The sequence below is a fragment of the Lepeophtheirus salmonis genome, chromosome 14 (genome assembly GCF_016086655.4).
Source record: "Lepeophtheirus salmonis chromosome 14, UVic_Lsal_1.4, whole genome shotgun sequence".
NCBI lineage: Eukaryota > Metazoa > Arthropoda > Copepoda > Siphonostomatoida > Caligidae > Lepeophtheirus > Lepeophtheirus salmonis.
In genome coordinates, this window is record NC_052144.2 from 2,091,637 (window position 1) to 2,111,488 (window position 19,852).

At 30.4% G+C, this 19,852-nt stretch overlaps 2 protein-coding genes, 3 long non-coding RNA genes and 1 other non-coding gene across 16 annotated transcripts in view; 3 read left to right on the top strand and 3 right to left on the bottom strand.

Moving 5' to 3' along the window:
• Positions 1-798: 798 nt before the first annotated feature.
• Alg9 (alpha-1,2-mannosyltransferase Alg9) lies at positions 799-3,041 on the bottom strand. Its single transcript, XM_040724842.2, has 2 exons — positions 2,762-3,041; positions 799-2,684 (listed from the first exon to the last, which is right to left on the bottom strand). Exon 2 carries the CDS (start codon positions 2,649-2,651, stop codon positions 936-938), a length of 1,716 nt encoding a protein of 571 aa, XP_040580776.1. The 5' UTR covers positions 2,652-2,684; positions 2,762-3,041; the 3' UTR covers positions 799-935.
• A 2,045-nt stretch (positions 3,042-5,086) lies between these two features.
• The window catches only part of LOC139907255 (uncharacterized), a 177,257-nt gene continuing 162,491 nt past the window's right edge, over positions 5,087-19,852 (top strand). Inside the window, exon 1 of the long non-coding RNA XR_011783713.1 lies at positions 5,087-5,194. This is a non-coding gene — a long non-coding RNA (uncharacterized lncRNA). The remainder of the gene's footprint in view (positions 5,195-19,852) is intronic.
• On the top strand, positions 7,580-12,079 carry LOC121129035 (uncharacterized). Of its 11 annotated transcripts, none has more exons than XR_011783712.1 (5): positions 7,582-8,181; positions 8,259-8,548; positions 8,604-8,677; positions 8,804-11,578; positions 11,660-12,079. It is a non-coding gene; the product is annotated as an uncharacterized lncRNA (long non-coding RNA). The 11 variants fall into 11 exon arrangements; XR_011783710.1 differs by having other exon boundaries at positions 7,604-8,181; positions 8,330-8,548; positions 8,597-8,677; XR_005868333.2 differs by having other exon boundaries at positions 7,920-8,548; positions 8,804-8,859; positions 11,136-11,578.
• Positions 10,786-10,950, top strand: LOC121129963 (U1 spliceosomal RNA). Its single transcript, XR_005868583.1, has one exon. It is a non-coding gene; the product is annotated as a U1 spliceosomal RNA (small nuclear RNA).
• LOC121129036 (uncharacterized) lies at positions 13,193-14,483 on the bottom strand. Its single transcript, XR_005868337.2, has 2 exons — positions 14,143-14,483; positions 13,193-14,084 (listed from the first exon to the last, which is right to left on the bottom strand). It is a non-coding gene; the product is annotated as an uncharacterized lncRNA (long non-coding RNA).
• LOC121129034 (EF-hand domain-containing family member C2) lies at positions 15,783-17,960 on the bottom strand. The gene is made up of 7 exons (XM_040724697.2): positions 17,833-17,960; positions 17,459-17,756; positions 16,914-17,398; positions 16,711-16,847; positions 16,282-16,617; positions 16,103-16,196; positions 15,783-15,905 (listed from the first exon to the last, which is right to left on the bottom strand). The coding sequence occupies exons 1-7, from the start codon at positions 17,935-17,937 to the stop codon at positions 15,816-15,818; spliced, it is 1,545 nt and encodes a 514-aa protein (XP_040580631.1). The 5' UTR covers positions 17,938-17,960; the 3' UTR covers positions 15,783-15,815.

The following is a 19,852-nucleotide window of genomic DNA, read 5'->3' on the forward strand; positions in this document are numbered from 1 at the left end:
CTCATCCCAATTACTGTAAATCCTTCATTTAAAATTATTCATCTCATTTTTTGTTTGCAACGTGTTCACAACAAATTATGATACAAATTTTAGGTGGTGTACATAAATTTTTGGGGGAGACTAGCAACGCCACTGCTTATAAATAAATAATACGGTAGATATACCATAATATCTTGGAAATATACAAATTTTTGGGATGATTTAACCCCTTAACATCTATTGTGATAACATGTACTCAATAATTTTCTATATTTGTACTGAAAATCCCTAAAAATGGCTAGATTTGTATATATATATATTTGGCTCGAATAAGGACGATCAAAGTAGGATAATTAAAGAATACTTAATCATTCTTTCTATTACAATATTTGATTTTTATCTATTGATTAGCAATATAGTATCATATTTCTAATACATATTAAGGTCTGATATATAATAAAACAAGACAATTTATTGATAAGATTTCTATAGACGGTAAAGTTTATGTCTTTCTATTTATTTGTCCCATTTTGGCATCCAATAGTACACTATATATTAACATTCATAAAAAAAGGTCTTTATTTTTATAAAACTTGGTTGTTTAGGGCCCCAAAATAGAAGACGTAAAAATTATGACGTCACGAGAAACCTCTCCATGATATGGATTTTTTCCTACTCATTTATTTTTCAAAAATAGAAGATGCCTTATTCTAGACTTTGTTTTGAATTATTTACAAATCTTGAACAAATAAAGTCAAATGCATTCAGTTATTGGGGGAAGGGGGCCTACGTTAATAGACATTAAATTGCATAAAATGATTAAAGTCATACATAGACTAATATATTTCATAGATACAATAGTACATAGTACTTGGAAAATGTAATAATACTTAATTAATTGTTTAGTGCTCATAATAATATATGCTTAAAATATCACAAAATAGTATCACTGATTTTTACATCGTTTTCAATTTCCTCTCCTGAAAACGAACTTCATTTCGCAATAAAGTATATTCGTTAAATGCATCTTTCTTTGAGCTTAAAAATGGAACATAAAAAGCCCGAAGGAAACGATTGGACTTCATTTTTTTAGGGTTTAGTATTCCATATGAAAAAACAACTTTCCAACGTTTTTTATTTCGAATGTAATTTTCTTCCCGGTTACTACTGTCATCCCCCGTATCCTGGTCAACAATAAAATCACAATCCTCTGCAGCTATTCTATATCGACTTTTTTCTTCCAAATTTTGATCATTGAATTCTTTGATAATACGACTCGTTGTTAAATAATCGCTTTCATCATAGTGTCGAGGTAATTGGCCTTTAAAATCAGATTTTAGGAACTCAACATTCCATGAAGTTGATGGTAGAAAGAAGGACGTGGGAAATCGGTACCATTCCTTGCCAACACAAACCGTATATTTGGGGGGTGGATGGTTTGGATTATTTTCAGTATTTAAGTTATCTGGTAAGCTATTGATTTTAACCCAAAGACTCGTTGGGGCGTTATAATTCACATAGAGAGACATTATTCTGGAGCAGCTAAATATTGAAAATAAGAAAATAAAATAGGCTGCAATCCAATTTGCATTACTTAAAACGAAACTAAACTTTCTCGCCAAGCATGTATAAAGCTTTTGAAGGCAATCAATAAAATGTGAGGCTCCAAGACAAATCAGAGGATAAATAGGGAATAAGAATCGTTCTTCCTTATGAGATTGAAATGTGAATATTCCAAGCCATAGATAGAAACCAATATAGAGGGTACAAAAAGGTATATCGTTGTTTGATGTGGAAGTGAATAGTTTTGTAAATAAACCCATAGGAATCACGAGTAGTGAAATGAAGAAGATAAAGTTGAAATTGAGAAACCCATTAAGTAAGTAAAAATACCATGGCTCTGTTCCATAGATATCCGCTCCATGAGACGTAAAAATGTTGTAGATAACAATATTTAGAGGAGCAAATACTATTTTCCCGTAGAATACCCAATCAATCATTATTTCTGGAGCAAATATGAAAAAGAAGGAACTGAGGGAGTAGGTTATGAATTCCTTCAACCTTTTTTGTCGAAATAATATATCTAACGCAATTGGGACACCAAGAGCACCAGCAAATGGCCAGCTAAAGAGTGTAGAAAGAGCTGTACAAGATATTGCTAATGGAATATTGGAATGGAACCAGGCACCATAGCTAATCAAACATAAATACATGGAAGTAGTAGAAGGCAAAAAAGCCGTTGAAGAAATAAACATTCCACATCCCAGAGTCATAAAGATGAAAGTGAGTCTTCCAACGTTCTCCCCTAATTGTAGAATGATTCCACGGTAGAAATATACTTCACAGGAAGAGCAGATGAATGCAAGAAGGCACCTCGTCATGTAAAATATATATATTTGATTGGGCTGAAAGAATGCCTGGTACAACCAACCAGGGAGGGTATGGAGAAGTATGTAAGAGTAGGATCTAAGGCAATAGACTGGAGAATACTCCCATGTTTGAAATCCTTTGCCGTAGATGAGATAGTGAGCCGGCTCCCAATAGTTGTAGGTCTCATCGCAGTCGGATATACTTGTCCAAAAGGCGGCAATTATCCGTGCAGAGAAAATGAAATTAAAAACAATCAAAGAGTCGGATCTTCTTACGTTCGGAGTTCTTTTGACCTGGCTCATATTTACTATTTAGTATCTCTGTAATTTTGTGCCCTATAATAATAATAAGAGTTAAATAAATTAAATAATCATCATTCTAAAAAATAATTTTATAGCATATATCATATTACCTGCAAATCCTACTATTGTAAATCAAGACTAGAAGAGTAATCCTACATATTAATATAAGGTCCAAGTTCTAGTTCTTTTATTCATGTCACAATATAAATCATATGATTAAATAATAATTAAATTTGTTAACTAATTTATTCTGTAGCACATAAATATTATAAAGGCTAAGAGAACCAATGCAATATTTTATATTTACAAATCACAAGAATAATCAAGATTCAGAGTCGTTAGCTGACGCATAAGTACACGCAATCCCATTTACTTTTTAGACACGAAACCTCTTACAATGACGTCTTATAAGAAACGTCATTATTGCTCCTGTACTATAATTAATTATTAGAATCAGGGATTATGAAAATTATGGAAATCCTTGTGATTGTAAATCAAAAAAGAAAAGTACACCAAACGACTGAATTTACAAAAAAAAAAACATCATACACTCCTCACTTCATCACTAAATATATTGGCAAAACATTTTGGAGAGTGTTATTAGGTATAATCAACAATCCCAACTCCTATTTATTACTAAATCCAGGCCCCATAAATGAAAACGAAATAACCCTAGCTTTAGTACCCCACTAACATTAAATGACCTAAATTTACCTCCTTAACTCTTTTTATAGACTTAATTATCTTAATCCCTATTCACAATATTACATTTAATTTGTTTACGTTTTCCCTTATAGATGAAATTATAACTCCTATTATCACGAGAACTATTCTTCTAATAATCTCGATAGTGATAGGAACTTTAAACTCCTTTTACTCAAGCTTACTATTTCTATTTTCTTTTTTAACTTTTCAACCTCAAACATTATTACTTTTTATATTGAGTTTGAGCTAAATCTTATTCCAATTTTTTTAAATTATTCTAGGGTGAGGCTATCACCCCGAGCAAATTTTGGCAAACAAAATAATAATTATATAAACCCTGTTAGGCTCCCTACCTTTACTGCTAATTATCCTTTGAGCTCCTTACTTGTCCTGCTTTGCCATGCCATTTATAACCCAAACTGCCTTCCCGCCTCTCTCCCCCCCCCCTTAGGAGTACTTTTAATAATATCTTTAGCTTTTCTCGAGAAACTTCCAATTTTTCCTTATAATTATGGCTACCCCTAGCTCACGTTAAAGCCCCATTATTAGGTTCAACAATTTTAGCAGGAGTATTGCTTAAACTGGGGGGTTCATGTCCATGGCATCCGCTAGAATTTCCTCCTTTTCCTCCAAGGGAGTTTCTAGAGCTATAACTAACTTTGTAGCCCATGGGTTCACTTCGTCTTTAATATTCTTAGTAGCAGGGATTATGTATTTTTTTCAGGAGCTCGCTACATTATTTTAAATAAAGACAAAATAACTATCGCCCCCATGCTCTCTATATAGTGTGGTTTTTAGATGTTTACTTAATGCTGGAGGGCCTCCCGCTATAAGCCTCATATCAGAGATTTTATCAAATATTTCAATAGTTGTTCTGTACTTCGCCCTGGCTGTCCAAGTATGAGGAGCCTTACTTTTAGGCATATTATTCAGCATAAAGGTTTTTTCTATCACCTCTTAGGGGAAACTTAAAGAGAAACTTTATCCACAAATAACCACCCCCAAATTTGCATTTATAGTATATAGGCTGTTCTCTTTTATTAGTCCCAGTACTATCAGACATGTCACGTGTAACATGACATTTAATTTTGTAGCGTTATGTTTTTTTAACATAATAATGAATTCTTAATTTGATATTTAATTAGAAGAAGCTTTATTCAATTTCCTACACAAAATAATACCGCACCGTTTTCCAAAGTGGAGGGTCCAATAACTGAAACTTAAAAAATACACGTTTTTGGCTACTTTTTATGATATTTGTATATTCTAAAAAAGTGGTATGACCTGCATGTCCCCTTAGTTGCACTGCCATTGCATTATACTCAAGCTATTTTTTGCCATGGACCTATTTACTAATCAACGTACTCAATATATTCATTAATTATTAGCACTTATGAAAATCTGGTGTATTTTTGAGCTATCCTGTTGTCAAATTTTTGTTTATTCATAAAAATATAGATAAAGAAAAAAACGTTTGGTCATTATTGTCAATTTTTTCAAAAAGCCATACAACCCCCATCCCCTCAAAAAAATCCTATTAATAGTCCTGATTCAACCAACAATCAATGGCGGAAGCTTGGAATTCTCTTATAAATGATAATAGTTAAAAATACAAATTCAATTTGCAAGAAAATACTTGGCATTAAAATTTCATTATATAAACCAGTTTATTATTAGTTATAGAGTCCTTGCCATGTACTTTTCCTGAAATGATTTCTAGTAAAGTAATCAGTTCAGTTGCAATTCAGTGTATTGTGAAAACTAAGTATGTGTGATGAACAGTGTTTGTTTACAAATCCAACTTGAGTTAAAGTATGAATGAAATATCATATCATAGTGTAAGATCATTTAATTTTTTTATCTAATATTATTTATAATTATCAATTTCCATCAAGACAATGTTGAAAATAAATAACCTTTATCACTTAAATAGAGTTTAATTAATTCTAATGATTAAATCAACATATTGGTTTCTTCTCATTTAAATAATCTATATTTTTGTCTGTAACTATTTTTTTATATTAATTGAATGTCTCTCTAAATTTAATTGCCCTAGATGTTTGAATATCTAATTAGTTATCGTATGGCAAATTCAGTGTTCATCAACACATATTAGTGAGAGGGGGTTATATATTTATAAGTCACGTGGTATAATGTGTTTCTCCACCAAATCATCAAAAATTTAAAAAATAAAATAAGTACATTTTTCAATTAAAATAAATACTTAGACTGATTGTTCAGACTATAGAGAAAGAAATATCTATGGTTCAAAGCTACGTATTGCATGACACATAAAGATCTTCAATAAAGATTTCTACAAAAAAAATGGTAAAACAATGACTTTTAGTAAGTTAATATATACAATGAATTTAGGGATCGTTTTTCGAAAGACATTATGTTATAAGAAATGTCTGGGAAGGGATTGTCGGATAACTCCCTAAATACGGATAAATAGAGTCATAAATATACAAATAAAATACTTAAATAGGTTCATTATGTCTAATTTTGAATATACGTATTCTTTTAACATTGAAGCATCAAAATCTTGCTGAACGGCACATTTGTAATCCTATGTTTCAAAATACTGACATAGATGCATATCTTATATTAATTCATATCTTATATTTGAAGAGGTATCAAGGTGTATTGAAATTTAAGATTACAAGTTCTAGAACAGGCGGATAACGTAGAAAATCTAACTTTGTACCCACCATAATTGAAATCTGTAAAGGTCCAAATTCTTAATTAAACAATATACTTTTTAAATGCGGCGAAATAGAGTCATGAATATTAGAATGAAATATTGAATTAGGTTAATTATGACTTGCAGTGATATTCATGTAAAAATTCCTAAGGGTTACAACAAAATCAATTCTAGTGTCAAACTCACGACTCACGAGTCCAAGTCCTTCAAACTGGGAGTGCTATAAATATTGTATTTAACATTTTCTACAAGTTAAATATAAAATTATTACAAAAAAAAAATGATATTTAGATCGAACATTTTATCCGTTAAAGTTATGAATCATCTCTTTGTCAATGAATGTACAATATATATAACGGAAGTATTAAACATAGAATTATGAAAGAGAGAGGATTGAAGGGATCATCGAATAATGATTAATTGATTAACAATATTAATATTATAGTAGACAGTATTGTGTGCGTGCCATTTCCAATCCTTCATTAAGTATTATTTAATAATTTGGCTTCATATACTAGTAGCATAATTACTATGTATGTATTGTTGAAGGGCTGATTCTAGGTTATTCATCATTTAAAGTATTTTTTAATTTTATTTTAAATTATGAAATGTACACATCACGTATTGGGTTTATTTTTTGAATAAATGATAACGCAAAATACATTTAAAAAAGTAATTAATAAAACTGCAATTACTTATTGGATAAATATGCTTGAGAATTTATAATTTTTTATAGGTGCAACTCAATTTTGCCTATGATTTAATATATAAAATTATTTTATTATTTAATATTACATGAACTCTAATTTGAAAAGATTTTATTTAGTGTTCCAAAAATGGTTTGTTGGGTTTATATGTAAAATAATAATCTAATGACTGATTCACAAAATGATGACAAATAGAAATTATATTTCTATTCCCTTTACTAAAAACCTAAAGCCCCTAAAAAATGCGCTTCCCCTTCTTGAGGAAAGGCGACTGAGCCTTTTTCCACTCCAGATATTAGTAGGATTCATTGACTAGATCTAGCGTGGGATATAAATAATAAAGTGCTCCCTGGCCACTATACATGGGGATTTACAACTTCTTTTTTATTCATAAAACATTTGGACACGTATAGGTCTCGAGTCTCGGCTATATTATATAGCCCAAGGTTAATACTCTATATATATACAAGGAAGTCCATAGCTACCCTTGTATATATATTTATATGGTGTGTACAAGTTGCAACTTGTATAGTAAAATTGTACAAGTTGTAATGTAATTTCTTTGTCTTAAAAGGCACTATTTAATTAAAATATTGATTATTCTAATTACCATATATTAATTAATACTATAATTTTATTTTGAGCTATTAAAATTACATAGTTATTATAAGTAATATAACTGTGGAAAATTGAACTTTATAATATACGAATAATTATATTTTAGTAATTTTTATTAAAATAGTCAAAAATTACAACATTAATGTAGTGTTTAACTACTTGATTTAAGGAACCCACTATGAAGTTGTAAAATGATGAAAGTATGAAGGTTTTAAAGGGTAATCAAGGCTTATATTAAAAGGGTTTCTCATACACTTTGATTATAAAAACCGAAGTACGCATAAAAGATTCCTACAATGTATACATATACAATCACAAATATAACCGATCCCGTATAGATCTACTGGACATAACCACAATAATACATAACTGTTACAATTAATATATGGATATCCATGGAATATTCAATAATTGTATTGTCCTCATCCAAAGTATTGTATATCCTTCATCTCATTTTTTATTTGTAATTTGTACAATTTGCAACCTGTACACATTTCCCTGGATTTAGTGAAGAAGAGTAATTAGATAGTAATAATAATAGTTCTTATATTCATAGCTTTTTGGCAGAAAAGGCTATTCTTGAGGGAAGAAGGGAGATGGCGCTGGGAATGCTCTATTGACCAATCAGTGTAGACTTATTTTTCTTCTACAATTCCATTGGCTGGCCTTACATAAAAAAGAATAAATTGTAAGTGACTGTACAGTTTGTTGAAGAATTGACTAGATATGGGGGTCTCTTTCGAAGTTGGAGTTCGGGGTATTTTTTTTAGGTCCTCACTATAACATCATTTGACAAGTAATAAACGAATTCGATTAAAGAAATCAGTTATATTTTTTGTTCTTAATTTATTTCCTACTCTCTTGGGCTACAAGTGCTCCTGGATCTTTGGCCTATGGGACTCTTCTTATAAGATGATTTTATACTTGATTCATTCCTTCCTTAGGTTTTTCCCTTCCTAAATTGCTTGAACTTTCTTACTCAGTTACTTATATTCTGATCATTAGAGTAAGAGTATTCACACTCAAATGAACGAAATATTGCTATAGAAGGGAATAGTAGGAGGTACATTATTTTTAAATTGTTTTTTGAATTATCGGTTCAGCAGGCTTGACTCTTGACTTACTTCAAAAAAGGTTCTGATGTGATGATTCCATATGCCTAAGTACGTATTAATAGTTCATGTAATAAGGTCTTTATTTTTGAATTATAGACTTTAGACCCGACAGGATGCATTTCGAAGGAACGATCTCAGTAGGAAGCATTTATTCATATAAAGCTAAATAACTCTCAAGTAAGAAAGGTGTAGATCTAATAGATAGGGAACTGTTCAAATTTTAAGTTTGTTAGTTCCAATCGTCACAATTTTATTCACTGATAGTCCTAAATAAATTCTAATCTAAACAATTAAATTTTCTAGGTAAAAATATGATGGATAATAACGAACAACAGATAATAATTAACTTCCAACACCAAGTAATATAAAATCTGTCATTTATTACTTTGTATTCATAGATATAAGCATATATACACACACTAAATAATATTTAGAACTGATGTTTTTGTATTAAATCGATTTTAATTTTGTATATATGAGACAATAATTTGGAGTAAACACTAGGGCTCTATATTCATTCCAATTTACATATTTTCCGTACATTCCGGATACAGATTCGTTAAAGAGAACGATTTTTTAGTTTTTATTTATCTGATGGGCATGTATATCTTAATATGTAATATATTTCAATAAATCATATGATGTAGATATGTGTCCTATTTTCATCTGTTGAGACATGCCACGTATGGAATTGCTCGTAAATTATTCAAATTTTCTGTAATATGAGGAAACAAGTGCGGTTCATTTCAGTTTTAGAGTCAGTCTCATACAATTAAAATATGGCTTCCTGAATATTATCTCCTACTATTTAAAATATGAGATAAACATTATTTAGTCACGATTTGGATATTTTGTTTACTGGCGGAACTTTTTTCTCCCCCGTCTTATTTGCCATAAAGCTTAAAATCAATAAATTATTTAATATATCCACCCTTATCTAAAGCTAAGTGCCCAAAATCGATTTTTATTATAAAACTACAACCTGTTTAATTCTAGTATAATATTGATTATTATGATGTGTATTAAACAGGGTTGATTGCCTACTTTCTATCTCAATATCGCGACGACATACTTAACAGTTTGTTCAATTTATATTGAATAGAAAATGAAACTTGTATTTATTACACTTTGCCATTAAATAGTGAGGACAATATGGTAATGAGTAGTTGTAGGGTAGGAAGATATGTATATTTGAGGAGTTGCCAATTTGAAACTTAAAAAATGTATTTATAAGTACTGCTTTATTTTAACATGTAGACTTATAATATGGGACTACTTTAATCTTGTTCTTTTAATTTCTTACTGTTCGTATTGATATAGGTACATAGTTGAATCGAAATTTGAAACTAATAGTTTTATTATTAAGACGTTTTACAAATATTTAAATCAAGTAATGTCATTGTCTTATTTTAATCAGTTTTTCCAAATAATTTTTTTTTAATGAATGGTCTCTCAAGTTCAATTATGCCTTTACAGACCCATGCCATGTTTTTACGGATATTTCTCTGCAATTGTAATATCATTCTATATTTAATTATTTATTTGCGTTTATACACGATGTTTTATATTTGTTTTTCTTTTTTTCACTAAGCTTTTTAATCTCATAAAAAACGAAGATTGTGTCTTATTACAATATGTGAACGCAAAAAACATGGGTTCAAGTAAAATATAGGTCGGGTAATCATTATAATTGTCTTATTTTCTCATGTTGCTTACTTTAAATATACTTCGTATATATAATAGTGAATGATGAATACTTAATTAATAATAATTTAGTTAAAAAAAGAACAACTTCGTAACTGATATGTCTCCATCATTCCCTAAATCAATGTACATATCGTTAATGCAAAATAAAGGATATTTATCAACCTTATTGAGTTGTAAACATCCTTCGGGATCCAATAAATTATCGCTACGATAATATACATATATTTATTTCCACGTTTTAAATCATCCTCTCTCCTTTCTTCCTTCTTATGAAATGATATATTGAACGAAATAGGACAAATTAGGAAGTAGTTTGCGTTTTTTGGTCGTTAGATGTCACTAAGGAATTTTTTTAGTAGAAATGTTTCATTTTTAGTGCTTATTTTGCAAATAGTGATTTATTTGACTTTTCAAATTCACGGACTTAATTTTTTTTTCCATTCCTAATTTTTTCTCCATCTTATTTTCCATAAAAGAAAAATAAAATCCTCAGTTTTTTCTTATTTTTTGAACGTATTTTTCGAAGGGAAATGGTCTTCTTCGAACATATAAACATCACATGCAGTTTATGTATAATTATACTTACTTGGCTAGGAAGTTAACCGTGATCACGAAGGCGGTTCTTCAAGAGCAATAGCCTTCCATTGCACTACGGTGGGCTTGACCTCTTCCTTTACTCCTAAAGTGAGTAATTGGATAGCGTTATTTCTGGTAGTTGGGATCTGCGTGCGCGCTAATCCCTAATTAATTGTCAAATATTTTAATGAAGGGGAGATATATATATCGTGGTACACATAAATTTACATTTATTAATAATTTTGTACAATATCTTGAGACAAGTTAAATTTGTATGAAGATTTACGAAAATGAAATAGATCATCATTGCGATTACCACCAATCAATTTTTGAATCCTTAATCACTCTTTAGTTTTCATTTTGGTAGCCTGCCTTTATGGAGACAGTGGACTATATGGAGACAATCATTCAAATCATTTTATACTGATCCTAAAAATATTGATAAAATCGGTAGTTCGGACCTAAACTTTTAAAAAAAAAAGAAGGAAGAATTGGGCTAATCTAGCTGCAGGAAGAAAGAAAGAGAAAAGAAGCAAAACAGCAATGCAATAATTTGAAATGGTATTGTAATTGGTCAATTCAAATAAAAGATTCTGACAGATTCGTTTTTGTAAATCGGAGCAGTCGTCATGTGGTAGGTGGATTACAGATAGAAGAGAAGCTCTGTTGCTTCATAAGTCCCTAGATCGAGATCAACTCGTCAAGAGTTCCCTAGATGTATGGATGAATGATAATGTTGACTGCCTACCTATGCGAGTAGCATGCATTGTCAACAGATGAGTTGTGAATATCTTAGTAAGTTTCTTATCAAATAGAACAGCTCAAAACCAAGTTTTCCTCGACTGAATTTCTATCCTGTGTCTCATATTCCATTAGGATTCGTCTCAATCCGAAGATGCCTTGCTATGGATTGCTCTCAACCAGAGTTTCTTTTAATGAGCACCAACCAAAGCGGATTTAATAGGATGTAAATCATTTTGTTCATACCTTTTATAGGCTTTCATGTCAAACTGCATAGTGAGCATAACAATCATAGCAATAAGAACTGTAGAACTGTATCCTAAGGACCTTCACACTGCCTCAGATATCCACAAGGTTTCCCCAAATTTTCTCCGTCATGGTGACTTCTGACTATGATATTTCTAATTAATTGATTGTTTTTTTTTTTGTTAAAGTTGATTTACCTGACCCGGATTTTTAAATGGTATCTTTTTATTATTACGAATTATGCATGTATATTAAATCAAATAGTATCACAATACAAATTCTAAAGTAAATAAATGAATATATATATATATCATATGTTCATGGATCCTTTCTTCCCAGTCGTGAACTCTATAGGCGTAGTAGTATCATGAAGATCAGGAGCTGTAGGTGCTTCTAGGAGAGGAGAGTCACGAAACTGTGGTGGAGGAAGAGGTACTAAATCAATTATATTGAGGGAATCGTTGTGGAGGGACATTATGAGTTTTTTATATTATATACGAGTGTTTTTTGTACTTATAATTAAGCAATTATAACTAGTTGTTGTTATTGTATCCATAAAATTATTCCTTGTTGGAGAATTTGCCATGAATATTTTTGTTAATATTGAGCGATTTACTTTTTACTTTTAAAAGATAAGTAAATATGCCATAATTTATTATATTATACAAAGGAATCTTAATGAAGCTTTTGAAATTCAGCACCATAACTTTAAAATTGAAACCATTTTTTGGTAATCTGATTTTCTGTTATGTATTGATGAAAAAGATATATTTGAAAAGGTTGAAAATATTTGAAAAGAATATATTTTTAATATAAATTATATATTTGTAAAGGGATTAAGAAGTTTCAGTTTTAAAGTTATGGTGCTGAATTTCAAAATTTTCATTAAGATTCTAATTTTGTATATTAACGTATTATGTACAAGGGAAACTTCTCAATCCCTTTAAAAATATATAATTTCTACATACGTTAAGATAAAAAATTAGAAACTTATGGTGTGTGAATTTTCTGTCGAAGATCGAGATCTCATCGAAACTTATCAAGATAGTGTAAATATGGCTTCAGATTTATGATTATATTTAAACACATTACATGTTAGTCAGCTTTACAATATGATATTCTCAGCGAACAAACTCGACAAATTTTATTGACGCCGACCAATCCAAGACGATGCTTAACAAAGCTATTATTATTGGTCTATTTAGTAGAAAAGGGAGATTCCTATCATCCTATTAGGCTGAAGTGTAAAGAACATCATTTTGCTAATTATATTGCTCATGTTGGATTTAAATATTTTAATATATCTAGCAAAAATATCATAGATGAGGCTAATAGTAGCGTAATAGTAGTGCTAGTTCCATAAAAATTATCTTCTAAATTTTGAGCATTCATTTTGTTTCGTTAAATAAAGGATTTACTCTAAAAAAATTGTTTTATTCAGATCTTAAAATAATAATACATTTTCATAATAATATAGGTATAAATCAAAGAAAAGCAGGATAAATATATATAGTTAGCTTTTAATTTTGAATGTCTATTTTAATGATTATTATATTATCTGTATTAATGTCATAAATGAGTATTTCTGAAATAAATAAAAATTAAATATAAGAACTGTTATGGTAAACATTGATTAATAATTTTTATTAGTGTAAAGATCCTAAATCTTCATGTGTGTAATATTCCAATATGGTGAAAAGCATTTAATTGAAGATGATTAAGACTTAACTAAGTTTCAAAATTGCAAGTCCACAGAAGTTAAGAGGTCACTTATAATTTTTTATCACATAATCACTTAGGACTCAACAATTCACAAAATCTATTTATACAGATAGTAGCAAAATATAATATGTATTGCAGACAAAAGTTTCGAGAAAAAAGGGTACATATTCATCGCGAGTCTTAGATTGACTTAGATCTACTTTTTTCCAAGGGATTTCTGCATTATATACATCAAGGAAACTGAAGGATTCTTAACAATGAAATATTTTTCTCAGAATAAGAGACGGTGGAAAAAAGTCGACTTTGGAAGGAACAGGATTCAAGAGTTTCAACGAAGGAGCTGTGAATGAGAAATGAACTTCTTTGTTCCTCACTGGGTAACTCTTTCGGGAACTATTTCTTATTGTGGAACTCTCCAGTTCTAAGTAACTATGTATATGTAATATCAGAATAGAATATGCTTTGTAGACCAAAATATTGAGAAGAGAGAAGCACGTTATCTTTACGAGTCTAGAATTATCTTACACTTGTTTTCCAATCACAAAAGAGACTCAGTAGTAATGAAGAAGTATACAATGATTCCGTGGAGGAACTGGAGGAATTTATATATAGGACAATGATTAACGAGAACCGAAGTCACTATCACATACCTTGAAATGAAGAGGCACTTGCACAATCAACGATCCTTCCATTAAAGGATACAATATCCACCTACCGAGTGAAGCACTTGTTCAAGGGATCTCACCTTAAGAGTCGAGATCCCTTGAATAGAGTATCAGAAGACGTGTGAATATATATTCATAGGAACGGTAAGGATGGATGGATGCAGATCCATATATCCGATTGCTCCGGAGGAGAGGTCAATCCAAATGACCATGAATGAATTGTCTTTCCACGCAGATCCACCTCCTCACTTCTCTTACCTCCCTCCTTCTGCTTTAAGTCCCCCTTCATATAGTCTGAGGGCAAACATGTCACATAAATTCATCTAGCAAGTCTCCATATAGTCCGAAAACGGACTATATGGAGACAGAAAAAAATCTACATATAAAACTGTCTTCAGTTAGTCTCCGCTGTCTCCATAAAGTCCGGGAACCATCATTTTAATATAAGTTATTTTTATATCTTTTTGAATAGTATCATTTACTTCAGAAACTAATTGTTTTGCCATACACTTGAAAAACTATCCGGAATATAAAACAATCAAAATAATGCTCATTATTATATTCATCGTCAATAATTTCTAGCAAGTATCTCAAGGTCTTTTGCTATGAGATTTAAAATATTATACTTGTTATTTTTAATTCCTGAAAATATTGAATAGCAAAATATACACATTAAGAAAAGTAAGTATTACAATGACTTTTTTAGATTTCAATGCATCGTAACTACTGTAACTTTTTGGAACGAAACAATGATTCATCATATCGATGGATTTTGATGTAAGTCACTTATGAATATACTTTAGACCAATGAGAGTAGTCAACAAAAATCTTGCATTTTTACTGCATACCTAGATATTTAGAATTATGTAATTGTTATAAGTGTAAATGGTAGTAAATCAATCAATTATCAAATTTATAAGCCTAAACAATTTAGACAAAAAATAAACTAAAATCAATGAAGCACACAAATAAATACCTATTTATGTAGGTGCATTACACCATTATTTACAATTGATAAATAAGAAAATAATTTTAAGTGTTAATGTCATTTTAATATGTTTTACAATTGTCAAGGTACATTTTGTCTAATCAGTAATTTATTTATTGATTATTGATGTGAAGATCCTAAATCCTAACGAGAGTGATTTCATATATGATAAGTGATTTGGTATTTTCGAAAATGATTATCGACTCACTAACTTTTCAAATATGTGAAATGAAATTCATACTTTCCAATATAAGTCTACTAAAGTTATAAAATCAGGGATAATTTAGTAACATATTTATCCCATGAACGATTTATACTTATATGTAGGTATTAGGGAGAGTTGAATATGTTTTAAGGTTTTTGCTGATAAATATATCTAGAAAAGAGGACCACATTAAATTTCATGGTGCTTCCTATTCTCTCTTGCTTAGATATTTATTGGATATGTCCATATTTACAGATTCTGTATAGGGAGGGCCTATATTTAATCACAAATAATTGTCCTATAATTATTACTGCTGAAAATTAAAATTAGAAAGTGTTTAAGGGCCTGTTGGTTATTATTTAAAGGATAAATTCCTGTCATTCTAATTAGTACTTAGTTCATTAATTATTTTTAACATATGTATTTCATTAATTTTGGTTGCTCATAGATACTACGGTATTTTTATTATCTCTCTAATTCTTGAATAAACTCATAATATGCAATGGGACGATAAATTAAAACTCCATTTTGTCCAGGATTTCGGCTGAAATTGTCCTATTAAGAAAATAAGATTTTATGATTTATTTGCATATATTATTATACTTATTTATTTGAATAAATTATGTCTATATTAGTTTGGAATTATAGGTTCTAACCAGGAATTAAATCTATTATTTTATCACAATTTATGATATTGATGACGAATATTGTCTTCTCATTAATTTTTATAATTATGTAATATTTCAACTTACACGAATAAACTGGGGTGGTACAGGCTTTGCGGGATACTTGGTCCAATTCATTTTGTTAAGAATAGCTTCATAATTCAATTCAGTGTCTTCGAAGCTTTTTTAATACACACACACACACAAAAGAAAAATGAAATTAGCTAATTTTGAATGATGAAAAGTAACTAGAAGACACTACCTACCTATTTAAGCATTTATCAAGTACACATCGTATGTTATAAGTCCTACTTTGTGAATTTGTGATTATAGCTGCTAAAATTCCTGAGCGAATCAATTTCCGATCAAGAAGACCTTTCTTCTCCTTGTCACGGTCTTCTAAACATATAAGCAAATCATTGAATCCCGTGTAATGAATTTTTCTTAATTCGGATTGAAGAATAGAAAATAATTTCCATTGTTCTACAAATATACCATTACTCTTCCTCACACTTTCTTGTGCCTTTTCGTAGAATCGAATGATTGTCATCATTTCATGCTCATTCAGACACTTGCCATTTGTGTACTCGTATAGAGTTTCTCTGAAATATGGGTGCATATGTGTACATATTTATGTGTTATTGGATATACATATTTGATTATATAGTAATATAGTTTGTAAATTGAAGGTTCACCTGAAGGTCTTTTCATTTAGTACTTCATTTCTCTCTAGGTCTTTCTCTAAAAAGTTTGACATCATCCCCTTAATTCCCTTTGAACCAAGTGTGTTCCTCAGCTTGTTTAAAATAATCCTTAAGTTTGATTGTGGATACTTTTTACAGCATACATGTAAATTCGAAATATCAATGATTTATCCGGGTAGGCATATACTACTTACGGACTCTTTCTCTGACTCCATATAGTCGTAGACATAATCATCTGCCGACACGAGTAAGAATTTGTGCTTATAGAAAGAGACAATATTTCCCACATACAAATCCTTGGAAGAGTAATGAATTTCCTGATTTGGCATTTTGATGCGCCCTCTTCGTAGAAACTTTCCACACTCTAGACTCGAATTATCTTGTTTTGTCTGCGAGACTCCTATTGTGTCATCAGATAAATGATAGGATATGATAAACCTTCGATTCGGATCAGGATTATTATCTTCGTCCAACAGTTTTCCCTCGAAGCGCAATACATGAGAGTTGAATCCAATTCTATCCTTTTTCATAAATTTATAAAAATCTCTTTTGGGTGGTTTGGGCTCAAGACCTCCACAACTTGTGAGTGAGTCTTCCTCACTACCGAAGCCGTTGTAGGGTGGTAAATGTTTTTGTGGAGTCTTTATGTACGGAAATGCTACTTCTATAGTATTCATCTCTTTGGTGGGATGGAATAAGTAGTAAATATATATATATTTAGGAAATTCGTACTACTCACCTCTTAAATGTGCCTTTTTATAGTAGTCTCTGGTAGCAGGATCACAATCGATTATCAAAATTTCTCTTCCTTCGATCTTAAGGATTTTCCCAACATCGAAATCATCCTCTGTGTAATAGGCTCTTTTCTTGGCATATGAATCATCCGCATTATCCTTTAAGTAGTTATCCCGAAGTTTACCAGGGCCTCGACTTCTTACTACATTAAGTAGTATACGATCTTCTCTGAACCCAGGAGGTGGCAAATATCCTTCTGGATTGCTCTTTAATGGCCTTCCTCTCTTTAGAAATATGGGTGCCTATATAAATATGTACGAAGGTGGTGTAAAAATGAATATAATGATGATTTGGCCAACTTATTTTACAGTTATATACCTTATAGCGACCACAGTTAACACCGTGATTCTCCCTTATTTCAAGTGTTTCATCCTCTCTGTAGAAAATCAAAACGAGATGACGAGTATGTCCGGGGGGACTCATCCCAAGTGCATTTGAAATGAAAGACAAAAGGATCTCCTGGAACTATTTTGCGACTTGTTTTATTCATCCTTACTTTTTGTGAACAATTTATTTTAAACATTATGTACCTACCTACTACTTTTGTTTTATCAATATTAGCTCTTCGATATACATATATAATATATTATACGAAGTTGTGATGATTCGATGGGAAGTAAAAATACCTGATCATTTCTTAAAATAAATGATCATATTCTATGTATATATCAATAACATCTACAAAAATAGGAATATTTTGATGTTAAATAAAGGATTCAATTCCTTATTTAACATCCGTACGTTTAGATTCAACATTATTAATGCACCGATGTTAAAGTTCTGAGCTTAAATAGGAAGATAGGATGACTTGCTATTAAGCATTGAAATAAAGTGTAAAACATTAATTAATTAATCATTCTTTAAAAATTATGAATTTGATAGCATTTGTCTTAATTAATTCTAAAATATTATTCCCCCCTCCTTTCTTCTAAAATTTACATTTAATGAATTAGACAATGTAGAATCGATGAGTTCTTATAAGTTGTACTATAGAATATAGTATAAGAATTCATTGGTGGAATGTAGTGTATGAAAGGTTCCGTGATTTTATATTTTCATGAATATTCCGCAATTTTATTATATGGTATAGGGAACTCAATATTCAGTGATGAATGATGATTCAATGAGTTCCTATAGAACTCATTAGATGATTGATGAATATTATCACTTATGAGTATTATATAAAATACAAGTGAAGTAGTGTTGTCAAAGATTAAGAAATAACTTGTAGGAAACTATTATCTTCTTGTCTTAGACGAAACTATGATAAATGACTGCAATATTGATCGTCCCCTGTAGGGTTGTCCTTATTTAATGAATTTGGAAAATGTTAAGAAGGGTGACAATAGAATAATTGAAGTCAAAAGTATTAACAATGTTTTTGGCTCAAATTTCTGTGGCAAGGTTTTCATTATCAATCACACAGCTTATTGTATAAAAGAAGTCAAAAACCTTAAACAACATTTTCAAATGATGTTGAATGTCACTTGTCTCGCTCATGGTATGTACAGAATAGCAACGCGTCCTCCAAATTATTTTGAAAATACCAAGTAAGGTAAACATTTTTTCTCTTAATTCTGGTGATCGAAAACGATTGAATACTACTACACCGAGCACTTGAGTTCAGTCTCAATTGTACGGATGAAAACATTGATGCAATCAATAAATCAACAACAATAACGTTATCCATTCATTGAATATAAGACAATTGTTTTACTTTGTGACTCCCTTTACTTTGTGATGGCGTAGCGATAAGGAAAAGGAATAAAAGAATAATCATGACAGCTTTGTTAAACAAGAACATATATTAAGGCAGGGAAAACTCTCTCTGATTCAGGTATCAACTTCAAAAAGCTTTTTCTGCCACTCTGAATATTATATGTCTCGCCCATATATTAAAAAGCAAAAACTCGGAAAATTAACGTGGTAACTCTGACAATTCGTCGAATGTTTCAGGAGAGCAGCATAGTTGTCATAACGTTTTATTAGAATAGCTATAAGAAGCCCTGAGGGATGAGAGAGTTAGAAAGGAAATAAATACAAATCCCACTCCATATATAGGAAGAACATAGGCTAAAATTATTCTTAATTTATTATAAGTCCAACATGGACTTACCAACGAATCCTCAGCGTTACTCTTCTTCTTTAATAAGCACACGGAAATGTTCAATCCGACTCCGTGTCTATCAATGGTGTATAGGTAGGAATTTTTTCACTATGGTATCAAGTATTAAGTATTAACCCATTAATGATCTTACTTTGTGTATATCAAGGATAAACAGCTTGTCAAATAAGATGAGAACGACCCAGTGTATTTTGTCCTATAATGGTAATTATT